General features: G+C 50.6%; 1 protein-coding gene across 3 annotated transcripts in view; it reads right to left on the bottom strand.

The window, feature by feature from the left end:
- Window positions 1-14,620, bottom strand: part of NEDD4L (NEDD4 like E3 ubiquitin protein ligase) — a 346,027-nt gene extending 331,407 nt beyond the window's left edge. For 2 of the 3 annotated variants that reach the window (XM_086683105.1, XM_086683102.1), the window contains exon 1: window positions 14,211-14,620. In XM_086683105.1, coding sequence (XP_086539231.1) covers window positions 14,211-14,258 — 48 coding nt within the window. In that variant the 5' untranslated portion in view covers window positions 14,259-14,620. The remainder of the gene's footprint in view (window positions 1-14,210) is intronic. The other variant, XM_086683104.1, reaches the window with a different exon arrangement.
- Between the last annotated feature and the right edge of the window lie 683 nt (window positions 14,621-15,303).

Genomic DNA, 15,303 nt, shown 5'->3' with positions numbered 1-15,303 from the left:
CAGCTCCTACCAGGGCCACCAAGGCATCCGCCTCATCCTCCCATCACTTGTCCCCCAGGGCGCCAGCCGCCCTCCTCGCCCAGGGCCTGGCCTCTCCTCCACCCCAATCCTCACCTTCCCCAAGTTCCCGGCCTCAAGTGTCAACTAGCCCATCCCCGCCCTGACAGCAGGGCTGGGTTCTAGATGCTCATATCCACCTGTCTGCTGGCGTCACCCAGATTCTTAATGGACACGTTACTTTTAGCCTCATCAGCACAGACCTTTCTGCTCTCCCGATTTCCCCGCCCACTGCTACACCAACATCCCAAGTCTCTCTAACGGTCCAGTCCCAGCCAATTCCTCCAAAACCTATGGCCGGTCCCTCCATTCCGCCTCCCTCTGCTGTGCCCCCGCTCGAATCCCGGCTTGCCACACCTCCTACCCAACCAGTCCCGGAGTTCCCCGACTGGCCTCCCTGCCTTCATTCATTCCTGTCCTTCCAACAATCCTTTCTCCTCCAGTTACTTCAAGCCACAAATCAGATCCCTCTACTCCTCTCCCGAAAAACGCTCCAACGGCTTCCCACTGTGCCGAGGAAAGCCCAGCCCTCCACAGTGGCTGTCCAGGCCCTCCTGATCTGTCCCGTCCCCCCACTCTGACCCTGCTGCCTGCCAGTCCCCCCCCAGGCTCCAGCCACTCTGGTTTTCCGCCATTCCCCCAGCTCCTCCAGCTCATTTTCATCTTGGGGCCTTCACGTTTGCTACTCCCCACCCCCCCACCCCCCATCTGGAATGTTCTGTCCCCCAACCTCAAGCAGCTGACAGCACCTCAATCTCAACTGAATCCCTCTCCCATATCTCCAAGGACACCGTAGGTCCCTGGGGAGCACCTGTAAACCTACAGCACCTGGGGTACACTCAGCACCCCGCCCCCAATGACACAAAATTTGCAAAAATATGTCACGGCCTCTCCACGATGCAGGGATGGCAAATGCTCAAAACACACACCGCCTCGCCTCACTATCGCAACCACTCAATCCACATTTATAACGGGCCTGATCCATGCTTAGCTGGGTCTTCTTTTAGGGAGGGGGATGCTGATGCTCCCTTGGCCCCTGCCGAGGCCGAGGACTGGCTCTCCAGCTGACAGCATCAGAAACCAATTCCCATGTGTGGGGGGGGGGGGGAGGGGGGCGGCGCTCAGTGTGAAATCTGGTGGGAGACCAGGCCCACCTCCCACCACAGAAACCGAAAGTTTAAAAAAGGAGGAACAAACCCTGCATCCCCCTCCCGCGGCAGCAAGGGTCGCCGGCACGGGCCTGAGACTGGCCATCGGGGACGCCAAGAGGCAGCGAGCAGGTGGGAATTGGTGCAGCAGGCCCAGATCGGTCTCCTTAGAAAGGCCCGCTTTCGAGGCTGGGCCCCCGCCGGTGTCTGGAAACTTGAACGGTAAACAGTTCCTTCCGCAGAGGGTGCAACTGTCCCCGAACGAGACGTGTGCCTCACTGTGCCCAGACTGTGCCGGCCACGTGCTTCACGCCCAATTCCGGGAGTCTGGAAGTGCGCGTGCTAGGCAGAGGGCATCCCACGGCCAGCCCCCGACAAAACCCAGGGCTCGGAGTCCCTCGTGAGATTCCCTGGTGGACAACGTCCCACACACGCTGTGACGCACGCTGTCACAGCTGCTGCTGGAGGAATTCTGCACATGCTGCGGGCCACCACTGGGAGAGGACTCGTGGAGGCCGGCGACCTGGTCTCCCCCAAACCTCACTCCACACATCTCTTCCTTTTGACTTTGCTCTGTGCCCTTTTACTATAATAAACCGTAACTGTCAGTACGACGATTTCTGGGTCCCTGTGAAGGAATCACTGAGCCCGAGAGTGGTGGTGAGGACCCCCGACACAGGTAAGCAAGAGGAGAGGGACGCAGCCACGGCAAGGGGGATGCTCCCACGCGGCACCCAGAGACGGGTATGGAACGGTGTCAGAGGTGGCATTCAGTGTCGGGGGGCCCCGGGTCCTTCACTGTGATTTGGGGTGCCCAGCCTCCCTTGGCCCCTGCCGCAGCCTACGCCCGGCTCTCCAGCTTGACAGGTACTCCTGTGCCATCCAAAATGCCTTCAATAAATCCCTTTCTGCTTAAATTAATCAGAATCGGTGACTGTTGCTTGCAATCAAGAGCCCTAACCGTAACAGATTGTGTATAAAAAGAAGTGCTATAAATAAGATTGAAATGGTGGAGTCGGGGGCAGGCAGAGGGTCCTGTGAGCCCCACCATCCCAGCCTGGGGAAGTTGGGCATTCTGACTAGGCAGAGCAAAGGCAGGGTGGGTTCAAGCGCCCAGCCGTCTGTTGGATCCAAACGGTGTGCCTCTTCATGTGAGGCTAACTTCAAACTGCTCTGAGGCAGAAGTGAAGGGGATGAACAGGGCACGGAGACCATTCACTAGGACACAGAAACTCCCAGAACCAGAGACTTCATCTAGATAAGGTCACGGGCTGTTGTTACCAGGTCAAGGTATTGACCGGATGCAAACAAACTCAGTACTAAGTTTTCACAGGAGCAATATTGCCAAATACCCAGATCAGCCAACACTAGCCTGCGGCTGTTCGATCCCTAGACACCCAACCCTGAAGCCCCAAACTCACACCCAAGCAGGACCCAAGAAGAGGCAGTTTGCCAGGACCGGCCGCATCCAGGTGCAGCTGTAGAGGACAGGGACCCTGGGAGAGTCTCACAATGGGCATAATCCAGCAAAGCCATGAGCTGCCAGGCTAGCGAACCAAGCCAAGGATGCCTTGTTATTCCTGATCCGGCGACCAGCACGCTGGGAGTTTTCTTATTTTCACCCTCTCCAAATGGGAGGTTTATGGTAGCACCCTACTCTTTCTTCACCATTGCAGGCTGGTGTTTTGGGGGACCCAACCTATTTAGCCATACCATCACTGGACCATTAAAAACAACTCCTTTCAGGGGTAAGAGAAGGGACCGTGTATCACCCAGAGATCGTTGCAATACTCAGATGAAAATATGGGTTGCCTCTCTAGGGAAAGGGAGCATGTGATTTCAGGAAGCCATGGGTATTTCTGAAGGTGAATATATCTGAAGGTGGATGAATTATCCAGTGGGTGGACTGTGGGGCCTTCATGGGCTTCACCTCAGCTCAAGGGGTAGACCCTTAGAGCAATAAAGGTAATCCCATCCCCTCCTTGCCAGCAGCTGGTTAAAAGATGAGCAGATCAAAGCCTCCCGTGGCCAATGGGACACAAGACATTGCCTAGGTATTTCTGGGAATGAAATGTCTTTCATCTTAACAGAAAGACCCAGGAAGCCATTCTCTTTCCTCTGCAAGTAGGAAAAAAGAACATAGCTCTGGTTGCCACTCTCAGACCAAGAAGGTCTCTGAAAAGGGTCAGGCCTTAGACCACGGAGTAAAGAATGGAACCTGATTCCTTGATGACGTCACCGAGCTGGCACTCCTCCTGTCCAGGTGGCTGCTTAACAGACACAGCATAACTGAATAAGAAAGATAACGCTGGTCTCCATGACAACTATCAATCATCTACATAACACACAGGCCACCACGATACACAAATTGAGATTGGCCAACTCAAGCACTACAATTCTGAGATACCCGCAAACTGTAACTTTGGGGGGAGGAGGGGGGGTGGTATGAGTGCAGGGAACCCACCACCACGTTATACACACACGTCAACTGCAAGATGCATCCTCAGGTCAGAAATATTAAAAGCGGCAGCAGGGAGAGGGACACACAAAGACAAGTGTCAGATCAGACATAACATGGTATCTGTCAACTGCACCCTTTTGTTCAGGAAGGGACCACCATGAAATGTACTCAGACGTACCGATCCTGGAGGTACGTTACAAGTCAGCTCGAAGGCAAAATAAAGAGCTGCTTCCAGATACTTAGATAGTCGCACAGATGATCACAGCCGTGTCCAAGTACCTTTTCGAGATCTAAAACTATTCAGTACTGCAACAAGACTGAGTCAAAACCCAAAGACGCAAAAGGAGAAATAGAGTTCAGTTTGGTTTTTATGGCACACACACAGGCCCCAATTTCATTGTGCACACAAAAATTTCAGAGAGCTTAAAACACAACTAATGATCTAAATTACTTTTATGCAGCTGTGATGCACAGAAAGATGAAAATCCAAATTTTAAGTGTCCATGACGAACAAAATGAAACCTCTGTACTGCAAGTGAAAGTAAGTCTAATTTACTCATTCCCCACCCCACGCCTTTGTTTTGGAAAAAGTCCACTCCTGTTTTCACCTATCCCGCAACTTCCCACGTTGGTAGGGAGCTCCTAAAAGGCAAGAGTGGCAGCGCACCGACCTTGATATCCTTAAATACAAAGCACAGAGCAGGGCCCTTGATGAACATATGTTCATCACCCTATCAGTATCTGTTCTGAACAAGTGCTCTCATTTTTTACCCAAAGCCTCTTGAATTTGCTTTTATATTAAGAAAAAGTTTACCGTAGAAATATAGAAAAATATAAGTAAAATCAAAAAGATGAAAATTACCCATAATCCCTTTACTCAAAAATAACTGTTATTATCCTGATATGTACCCAGTTACATTTTTTCTATGCATAAACACATACACACATGCACGTGTGTGTGTGCATATATATACACATGTGTATATACAAATACACATATATATGTATATATACATGTGTATATACATATACACATATATATATGTATATATACACATGTGTATACATATATATATATACATATATATAGTTTGTTTTTTTCACAGTAGTCTTCACATCCAGCACAAAGCCCAACGTGGGGCTTAGATCCACAACCCTGAGATCAAGACCTGAGCTGAGATTCAGAGTCAGATGCTTAACTGGCTGAGCCACCAGATGCCCCTCTATGCATAAATACTCTTAACCACAATAGGACCATATGGCACCCCCCATTTTGTAACCCACTTTTTCCAACTATATGAGTGACATCTCCACATTATTAAATCCTCTCCAATATCTCCCCAACCCACCAGCCACCCCCATGGGTGGTGCATGCTCTTCTCTACCTCACTTCTCAAAGGAAAGGAAAAGCTCTTACTCTGAGTTCAGTGTTCTCTTCCACTATTAACAGTCGGCGGAATTAAGACATCATTCCCAAAGGCAGACAGCATGGCACATACCAATTTCTCGATTATGGGGATAAACATACTCTACAACACAGAATCAACCCAGGGTTCAGCTCCCTTCAGAGAGTGCCTCATTCAAGAGCCACATCTGTTTATCCTCTGGAGTAACTAACAAATGGGGAGGAAGTACAGACGTGTAAAAACAACCCGACTGTAGTTGCGTTGGCATCCAATTATCACACACAATTCACGAAGCACAAAAGGAACTGGAGAATGATAAAAGGAAGCAAATGGAGTCCCGGTTTTGCTTTTTCTTGAAACCTCACACTCCTTCCCCTTTCCAACCCAAACCGCCGAAGATCAAGTTGGCGCAGTGATGGCACCTGGAGATGAATCACTTATTGAGAGAGAGAGAGAAAAATGGAGCCTCAGAAAAGGAAGCCAACATACACCGGTTCTAAAGGTAGTCGGGAGATTGGAGACTAAGTAGGTGGCTCTCCAAATTCCGCGAGGTACACACTGAGCGCTTACTAAGCAAATTCTCTAAATAGCTTAGGCTTGCTTTTGTTTTCTGGAAGGGGTGGAGGGAGGACCACCAGACCGAAATAACTTCCAGCGTTTAAAACAAGACTTAGGCACGTTGAGTAAAACTAACCCATTCAGAAAACATCTTCATTTAAGCAGGAAAAACTAATAGAGAAGATCTTCACCTTCTACGTCACCTCTGACCCAAGCCTGTCTTCACTAGAGCCCTCACACTGGTGACTTCCAACAGGTGCCAAAATGTACATTAACACTTGAAATCTTACGGACCACGGAACAAAACTAAGTTTGCATTTTAAGACGTCAATTCCTAACAGATGTTCCACGGAGGCCCGCCAGGTAGGAACGTGCATCTTCCCAGCCACGAAGGCCACCTCAACGCCTCACCCGCAGTGCAAGGCCAGCTTCGCAAAGTGCCCTCAAAGACACGCTACAAAACAGGACCCAGAGCTTCATCCAAGGAGACCGGGAAGGCCAGGCCTTGAATGCCGCTGAAACTGGGAAGTAAAATGTGCAAATCGTGCTAACAAAGGCCAAGACCGAGGCTCACAAACACAAGTGAGCCCTTGTCACTGCACCACAAGGTCCCCCCTCAGTCTGGAGGCAGCCAGTCCCGCGCAGAGGCAGAAAAAGCACACGGCCTCCCCCCGGTGGACAGGAGGGGGGTGGACACATACCTGAGTCACTCCAGTGCACCTGGGAAGCCATGGTCCGCCACAGCTGACATCACAGGTGATGGGACACCACCCTGACCTGTGATGGCCAGTGCATCCCCGTCATGGACCACTATCCCCACAAGCCACTCTAAGTGCCTCCTTTATAGGGTGGCTTTCACATCGCAGCATTTTACGCCAAGAACAAAGTCACTTTTCAATGGCCCCTTTTTCTTGAAGAGGCGGCATAAAAATACAAGCTCTCTCAGTGGATCTCAGTGACTGCCAAGAAGTCACCCAACCCTGAAGGTGGTGACAGCGAGGGAATCGGATAGTCTCACCATCAAACTCGGCAAGTTCTGAATCAATACAGGACCTTGGAGTCAGGGACAAAAAGTCGACCTGAGTGTCAACGTCTAAGCTAGTTACCCCAGATACACTTATGTAATGTGGCTTTCCTCACCTAAAGGTATTACAGTAACAGCCAGCATTCAGGCCACTCAGGATCAGAACAAAACATTACAGCTATAACGAGGTCCTACACATTCATAAAAGAAGTGTCCCGGATCTTTATACCACTGATTTTCTCTCTGCTAGAACCTGAGCTACAGTCTTACCTCAGGAATCAAGAAGATCTCCAGCAATCAAGCACCCAGGAGTGGCGAGAATTATTAGTTCCTTCCCAAAGCCCATGATGGCCATTCTGGAACAGTCCGTATAGAACCAGCATTATTTAGAAGTCCCTAGGCACCCAAGAAAGGACTCGGCAGTGTTTCTCAGAAGGACCATTTCCGTGTGTGTTTGTGGGTACCCCCCCCCCCCCCCGCCAACAACCAGCACAACCAAGTGCCTTCCCTCTTCTAAATTTAATAGGCTCTTGGGGCGCCTGGGTGGCGCAGTCGGTTAGGCGTCCGACTTCGGCCAGGTCACGATCTCGCGGTCCGGGAGTTCGAGCCCCGCGTCGGGCTCTGGGCTGACGGCTCAGAGCCTGGAGCCTGTTTCCGATTCTGTGTCTCCCTCTCTCTCTGCCCCTCCCCCGTTCATGCTCTGTCTCTCTCTGTCCCAAAAATAAAAATAAAACGTTGAAAAAAATAAATAAATAAATAAATGTAATAGGCTCTGGAGAAGGGCGAACCTTAGAGAAAGGATGATGCTTGAAACTGATCACGTTGACACACATCACTTTAGGTATTGTTACCCAACTAATTTTTTCTTTTTTCAGTTTGTAGGAAGATACTGGTTTCTTAAATCTACGTGATCTTCATCTCTAAATTCGGCTCCCGTTTCTACAGATTCCCCCAACAAGCAACTCCCAACCAAGGGTAACATCATTAAACAGTACAAACATTGCCACCTATAGTCAGAAAGTGAGATCTATTTGTTTATACGGTGACCTGGAAGAGAAACAATACAAAAACAGAAAGTAACATTTGGTCACCCTTCTCCCAGCCTCCACCAAGCCTAACATCCGCATACTTATTGTCATCGTTACAGTATGCATATATCATGTTGATCCTCTTTAATACGGATTGTCAAAAGATCATGTAGTTGGCTTTGTTATCGATTAAATAGATCACTAAGGCAAAAACACGTCAAAGACCCACCGCATCAAGAACACTTGAAAACCCTCCTATTCATCCAGGACCCCGAATTCAGAGGCACCAATAAAGTCTGTTAAAACAGATCTTCTAACTCAAAAAAAGAATTGTAAGACGATCTCGATGTCTCGAAACTGATTGGTTTCTCTACTGCCATGCTGCTATGTTGTTTAAGAACTGCACCATGCGGGGGGCGCCTGGGTGGCTTGGTCGGTTAAGCGTCCGACTTCGGCTCAGGTCATGATCTCACGGGCCGTGAGTTCGAGCCCCGCGAAGGGCTCTGTGCTGACAGCTCAGAGGCTGGAGCCTGTTTCAGATTCTGTGTCTCCCTCTCTCTCTGCCCCTCCCCTGTTCATGCTCTGTCTCTCTCTGACTCAAAAATAAATAAACGTTTAAAAAAAAATTTAAACAAAAAGAACTGCACCATGCGGGAAGGCTATTAAACAGGCAGTGAGCATAAGGTTTCTCCCCTCAATGGCGTGTGACATCATTCTCTAATGCCCGGGATTTCTCCCTGGAGATTCCTCCTGACTACACGTCAAGCATATTGATGCTCCCAAAATCACAGAACCACCCTGCAAGGAAGTTTCCTGGTGACGTGGGTCCTCACCGCACTGAGAAGATGCCCGGCTACCATTCAACCTCTTCCCCTTTAAATTCTGCCATGGTAGGGGCACCTGGGGGGCTCAGTCGGTTAAGCATCTGACTTCGGCTCAGGTCATGATCTCACAGTCCGTGAGTTCAAACACCGCGTCAGGCTCTGTGCTGACAGCTCGGAGCCCGGAGCCTGCTTCAGATTCTATGTCTCCCTCTCTCTGACCCTCCCCCGTTCATGCTCTCTCTGTCTCAAAAATAAACATTAAAAAAAAATTTTTTTTTTTTTTAAACAAATTCTGCCATGGTGAAGAATCCAGGATTGTCTGACGATTCCTGTTTTAATGCTGTCCTTACCCCTTTGGGCAAAATGATTTTTATTCCTTAAGGAAACTGCTTTTCAGTAACAGGAGAATTCGGAACATTCTGACTAAATAAAACTGAAGAGGATATAAATTAAAATATCGATTTCTACAAATTCCATTGAACTCCTGAAAAAAAATAAAAAATCTAACAAGAGTAGAATTTAAGACAATGTGTTATATTCGCCCATTTATAAAACTGCTTTTAGGAATGCCTGGGTGGCTCAGCTGGTTACGATCAGACTTTGGCTCAGGTCATGATCTCACAGTTCGTGAGTTCGAGCCCCACGTCAGACTCTGTGCTGACAGCTCGGAGCCTGGAGCCTGCTTGGGATTCTGTGTCTCCCTCTCTCTCTCTGTCCCTCCCCTGCTCATACTCTCTCTCTCCCTCAAAAATAAACAAACATAAAAAATATATATAAATGAAAAAATAACTGCTTTTAAATATCACAATAAAACCTAGGCCCTTTTAGAGTTTTTCTTAAATGTTACCAATCATGATGCAGGCTGTCACCGGGGTAAGCCCGTGTCCTGGGCACAGAGCATACCAGCCAGCACTGCTAGGCCTGATTCAGGCATTTGGGCTTGGAACAAACGGGCAAGTCTTATCTCCCTCTACAAAACTGCTTTTCAGCATCTACCCTTAGATCCAAACAGTATCTAAACTAATTGCCAAAAGCAATCTTGTGATCGCCTTTGCACAGCCGCAGAGACAGCATGCAGGGTTTCCCAAGTGATCTCTTGAAAACACACACAGACCACCTTTTAAAAAATTAACGACGCCTCTAAATTACTTACAGATGGCTATTCAGGTGGCCTCTCTTGTGGGCTCCCTGCTTCTTCTCTGCCAATGTCCAGTCAAGACCATTTCGGGGCGCCTGGGTGGCGCAGTCGGTTAAGCGTCCGACTTCAGCCAGGTCACGATCTCGCGGTCCGTGATTTCGAGCCCCAGGTCGGGCTCTGGGCTGATGGCTCAGAGCCTGGAGCCTGTTTCCGATTCTGTGTCTCCCTCTCTCTCTGCCCCTCCCCTGTTCATGCTTTGTCTCTCTCTGTCCCAAAAATAAATAAACGTTGAAAAAAAAAAAAATTAAAAAAAAAAAAAAAAAAAGACCATTTCCCGCGTGCTACCCCTCTTCGCAGTAACAGAAAGGCAAAAATCTGACTAGCAACTGACTTGAAAGTGTCGAATGACTGGTGTATTATTTGAAACTGACGGCCCAGGGTTATCTCAGGTTTCTAATCGGAGTCATGAATTCTAAAACACCCTGAAATAAGGATGCTTCATGAAATTAATGGTATAACACGGTGTGACAGCAATTTTTTTTTTCATTCTTTCTTAGCGGTACGTAAAATAATGGTGCATCTTCAAGTTGGCAGCCTCTTAAAGAAAACAGACCTGCGCCAACCTTCAGTGCTTGTTATGAAGGAGGTAATTATATGCAAGCGAATAAAGAGAAACCTGGAATAGGGTGTAGGGGACATCTCCAGGGCGACGCCTAGGACCCACTAATTGTTGCCAGGTGAGAATGGAGCCCCAGTGAGGTGAGATTTTTACCATTTTCTGTAAAAACTCCCAAGTTTTAAAACACAATGGAGACCATGCTAAGAAAGCCTCCCGGTCAATGCAGACCTAGAGGTCATTCAGTTTACAACTCCTGATGTTTATCGCCATTGCAAATTAACCTCAACAACCCAGCTATGAAGACCTTTCAAGATAACTTGGAAGGGAGGAAGCACGTTCAAAGCTAGGGCTGTGTGATCAACAGAACGGGGTTCAGGGCCCAATTCCGTAACTTCCTCGCTGTGTGGCCTTATACAGGTCACTTAACATCTCTGAGCTTCCATTCCTCACCTGTAAATCTTAGCACGCCTCACAGTGGGTTCATGAGGATTCAATGAGACAAGTACATCGAGGCCTAACATGGTGCTAGGTATAGAGAAAGCATATGAAACCGTCGCCAATTATGCTGGTTTGCATAAATTACAGACGGAAGGTGTCAAAGGACTATCCCACGTCAGCCTGGTCTTCATTTCTATGCCATTTACCTCCCCGTAACCACCCCAAAAATGCCACATCTAATAAGAAAGCTGTCATTGAGACTTTAGTATTTCGCCCAGCAAAAATCTCTTCCATAAAGGATTTCCAAAATCTTAGAAAGGATGTTGTAATAAAAGGTTTCAGAAGATCAACAGTAACACTCCCAAGTAAACTACCAAAATGTGCTACGGGATTGCCATTAAATAAATAAATACACAAAGCAAAACAAAAAACTGCCAAGGAAGCGTGCCAGACGCAACTGGTCCAACCATTCGGATTCCAAACCCCATCTGATGCTGGGCCCGGAATCACAAAATCTGGCCAATCTGCTCATCTAACACCCAAAGTCCTTCACCTGACGGCAATTTCAAATTTGGTTTCCTGAAGGTGACCCGATTTACACCAGTAAATAGGAATAATAACTCACTGAGGAACCTCAGCCGGAAAGACACAAAAAATAAACAGTACATGCATTCACACAAGCAAAGTCCACATTTAATCCCTTCCATTCTACAAGCTGGAGAGACCTAGGAGCAAGGTCCTCCGTCTTGGCATCCACTGCTTCAGCAGCAGCACTTACAGCTAAAGAAGCTTTCCGAGAGGGAATACAAAACCTGAGTGCCCTCCAAACACACAGTGCTCTCCCATCAACTTCCAACGAAAAAAACAAACTTACTTCTAAGAAATGTGCCAGGTAGGGACACCTATTTTGCTAAGAGGTGCATAAGATAACTGTGTGGCAATCAAAACCTCCTCCTGTGTGATGTCCTGCAGCACATCGAGTGCCCGAGCTGAGGTACACCCATATTTAATACGCCTGGAAAAAACAGCCTCAGCCAGTCTGCTTTCGGAGCCTGTGAAGATCTGTCATTTGTTTCCTTACACAGGCTAACTCGGAGAGACCAAACAAACTGTGCAAATTCCACAATTTGTTAATATTCTACGAAGGCATTCCCTGATTTTCCAAAGGGTAACCTGACAGTGCAAAATCTCCCATAAAAAGCAAATACCATAGAAATGGGAAGTCATCAAAACAGCCCTGCCTTATTTTCTCACTGGCGGGGGAAGCTGAAAAAACACAACAGATGTGAGTTGCCTTTTGTAATACAACGTGCAGGGGGTGGGGGTGGGGGGCGTGGAATCTAAATAGTTCTAGCGACACAGCCATCACTCAATAAAATGTCTTCGTCACCTCGTGCTTCTCCCCATACAGCCCCAAACATCCCTCTAGCAACATGCAGGAATGAACCCAGTCATACATATACACACAAACCCCAATGCTGTTTGTATTTCATCCTTCACTCTCACACTGGACGCCAGTTAAGAAGATCTGTGTTAACTCAAGCGGCAAGGTGCACTCGAGGTAGAAGGGGACACTGGATGTACATGTAAAGAAAGATTAAACAGGGATGTACATAGCATTCCTTGATCCCGTTAAATTTCCCAAAACACTCTTAATAGTAATATTTTTTTTCAGGGAGCTTTGAAAATCATGTAAAAAAGAGAGAGAGACCAAAGATGAAATGCAGCGGTCTTCCCCCACAAAACCTCAAAAGCCCTTTGTTTAGGAATGTCTGTATCTCAGCACCTTCCTAAAAGCTCGCTGCCTGCCATCTACTGCTGCTCATTAAATGGAGAAGTGGAGAGTGAAAGGGGAAGCTCCGGCAGAGGAGCCTGCCGGGGAGAGCAGCACCCCCTGGGTAAAAGAAAACAATGGTCCTTTCACCCATCCCCAGGTGACTGCTCCAAAAAAGGAAATTATTTTACCCGAGCACAGCATGGCAAAATAATCGAAAACGTAATCACACATTATTTGCATTGCGATCATTCTCTGATAAAATACACATCACAGCAAGCTTTACCTAGCTGTTAAGGGAAAAAAAAAAAAAAAAAGCCATACCCCCAAACACCCTCCCCACCCCAAGATAACTATTCTATTACACACTTACAAAGCACGCGCGCGCACACACACACACACCCCATACCAGAAAGCTGGTGAGAGAGAAGCCATAACGTGGGCAGGTCTAGATAATAGCCTTCCGTGAACCCCACCCCCAACCCCGGAGAAAGAGAGGACCTCAGAAAAGAAAGGAGAGGAAGAAAGGGAAAGCCACAAATCCTCGGGTTTCCAGGCATCAACTTTTCATGAAATGAACAACCAGGATAGGAAATACCTCCCTGCTGAGTAATGCTTCATGGGTTGTAAATTCACCTCTCGAAAGGGGAGCCAGACCTGAGCGCGCACCCCGCCAGATGGCAAACCCCTCCTACCTGCTCCATCCAGCCTGCCGGTCACGCCGCGCCAGCGACAGGCCTCCCACCCCCCCTTTTTGGCCGCGCAACACACCAATAAGAGCCGAGCGTGGCTGGTCGAGAGAGGGCTCAGCAGCGATTTACCAGGATCGCTTCGAAAAGGAGGAGTGGGAAACTGCGAGGAGTGAGGGTAAAAACAAAGCTCTTTCCAGTCGAACCGGCAGCCTTGGAGGCGTGGCTTATCTGATTTGCTTTATTAATAAAAGAGCTCAATTGAGCTTTTGTCTCTACCCCGGAGGTGCCGGGCTTTAAATCCTTGGGAGGAAAGAAAAAGGAAAAAAAAAAAAAATAAAAAATGGCAGGGCTGCAAGCTTCCCCCAAGTTTCCAGTAGCACCTGCCACCACGCCAGCCGTCCTTCCCCACCGAAAAGACCCCGAGATCCACTCTCCTGGTTTCGACTCTGCAAGCCGAAGGGACAGACACACCCAGCTCGAGCGTGTCGCCTACTCCCACCGTGATAAGCACACATTCATCAAGAGCACTTGCTGACTCGATCGCTGGAAAGTTCCAAAGGGGAGACAATTCAGGCTCCTCCGCGGCCCCGGGCTCCCCCGCGCGGCGCGGGCCCCCAGCCGAGACCCAGACGTGACATACATCATGGACTCCCGGGCTGGAGGGGCGAGAGGCGGAAAGTTGCCCAACAGCCCGGGAGACGCTGCTGGGAGAGGAGGGGGAACAGGCGGCCAGAGAGGCGCACGCGCCTTCCTCCCACTCCCAAAGCAGGGAGCAGCGGGGCGAACCCCGGCTCGAAGGGCGTCGCGCCGCTCTATTTACAAACAATGCGCACCGCTAGGGTTTGGGGGCGCAAGCGCCGGGCGGAAGGGCCCGAAGACCACCCCCCCCCCAAGCCGGGCCCCAACCGCAGAACACACCCGCCTTTGAGGTTCCACCGCAGGCGCTGGAGACGCGCACCCGGGGGTCGGCCCGATCCCCACCCCCTGCCGGCGCGGGACAGGAACTCCCCGGGGAGTCCCAGGAGGGAAGGGACACCGCTCACCTCATCTTCCGAAAGTCCGTAGATCTCCTCCCCGAGCCCGGTCGCCATGGAGCCGGCGCCCCGCGAGGGCTCGGAGGCGCTCCCGGGCGGCTGGGCTGCGGCGCGGGCGGCCGGTCTTCTCTCCTCCTCGGCGCCCGGCCTGCGCGCGTCCCGCCGGGGGAGCCGCCGGACGCCGGCAGGTGAGGGAGCCCGAGCGCGCGCTGCGGCCGCTGCCTGCGCCGCTTCTTCCCGGAAGGCTGCGGGGCCGTACGGGTTGGCGGTCCGGAGAGCGCGCCGTGCAGCGGGCGGCGGCGCGGAGCCCGCCGGGCTTTCCCTCCCCGCTCGCCCGCCCGCAGCACTCCGCCCCTCTCGGAGCCTGCTCTCCGATCTCCGGAACCCGGCTCGCCCGCCCCCTCGCTCGCTCCCTGCGGCCCCCGCTCTCTCCGCCCAGTCCTCCGCCTCCTCCCACCCGGCGCCCAGAGGGGACCCTCCCCGCCTCGCCGGGGCGGGCACACGCGCCCCCCAAGCCAATCACAGGCCGGACTTGGGGGCGGGCCGCGGGCTGCGGGGTGGCGGGGCTCTGCCCCCACGCCCACCCCACCCCCCAGGCCTCCAGCGTGGCTCTCCCGGGCTCACCCGGCCGCAGAGCGGGTCAGCCTGGGGCGTGGGTTTGGCCTTCCGAGCTGACCCACCCTCCTCTCTCGCTTGCCCTCTGCTTTGGGGAAGGGGCGACCTGGGCATTTGGGGGGCGGCGGGGGGTGGGGAGGCTGAAGGCATTTTCCCCGGGGGGGGGGGGAACTCCACTCAGTTCATTTTTCTTCCCCACGGGCTTTTTACCCAGAGCCCTGAGCTCGCAGTAAATGTTAAAGGAGGAAATATGGATGTTTCTAGACCCCTTTAAATAATCTTGGCCACCCCAGCAAGCCGGACTTGACTACGGTGTCAGTTCCCTGGAGCCGATCCGCCGGGCCTGGCCGCCTGCAGGGGAGAGGCTGCCCCGGTGTGGCCGCGAGTCGCCACTGCCTGTGTCAACCTTACAGGGCACAAAACCAACACAGCGCCAACTCTGGGTACACACCCACCCACTCGAAAACAGACAGCTTGGTTCTTTGAA

Source organism: Puma concolor, chromosome D3 (assembly GCF_028749965.1).
Source record: "Puma concolor isolate L17-30 chromosome D3, mPumCon1.1.hap2, whole genome shotgun sequence".
NCBI classification, from domain to species: Eukaryota; Metazoa; Chordata; class Mammalia; order Carnivora; family Felidae; genus Puma; species Puma concolor.
The sequence above is the reverse complement of the archived record's forward strand: the minus strand, read 5'-3'. Positions and strand labels throughout refer to the sequence as shown.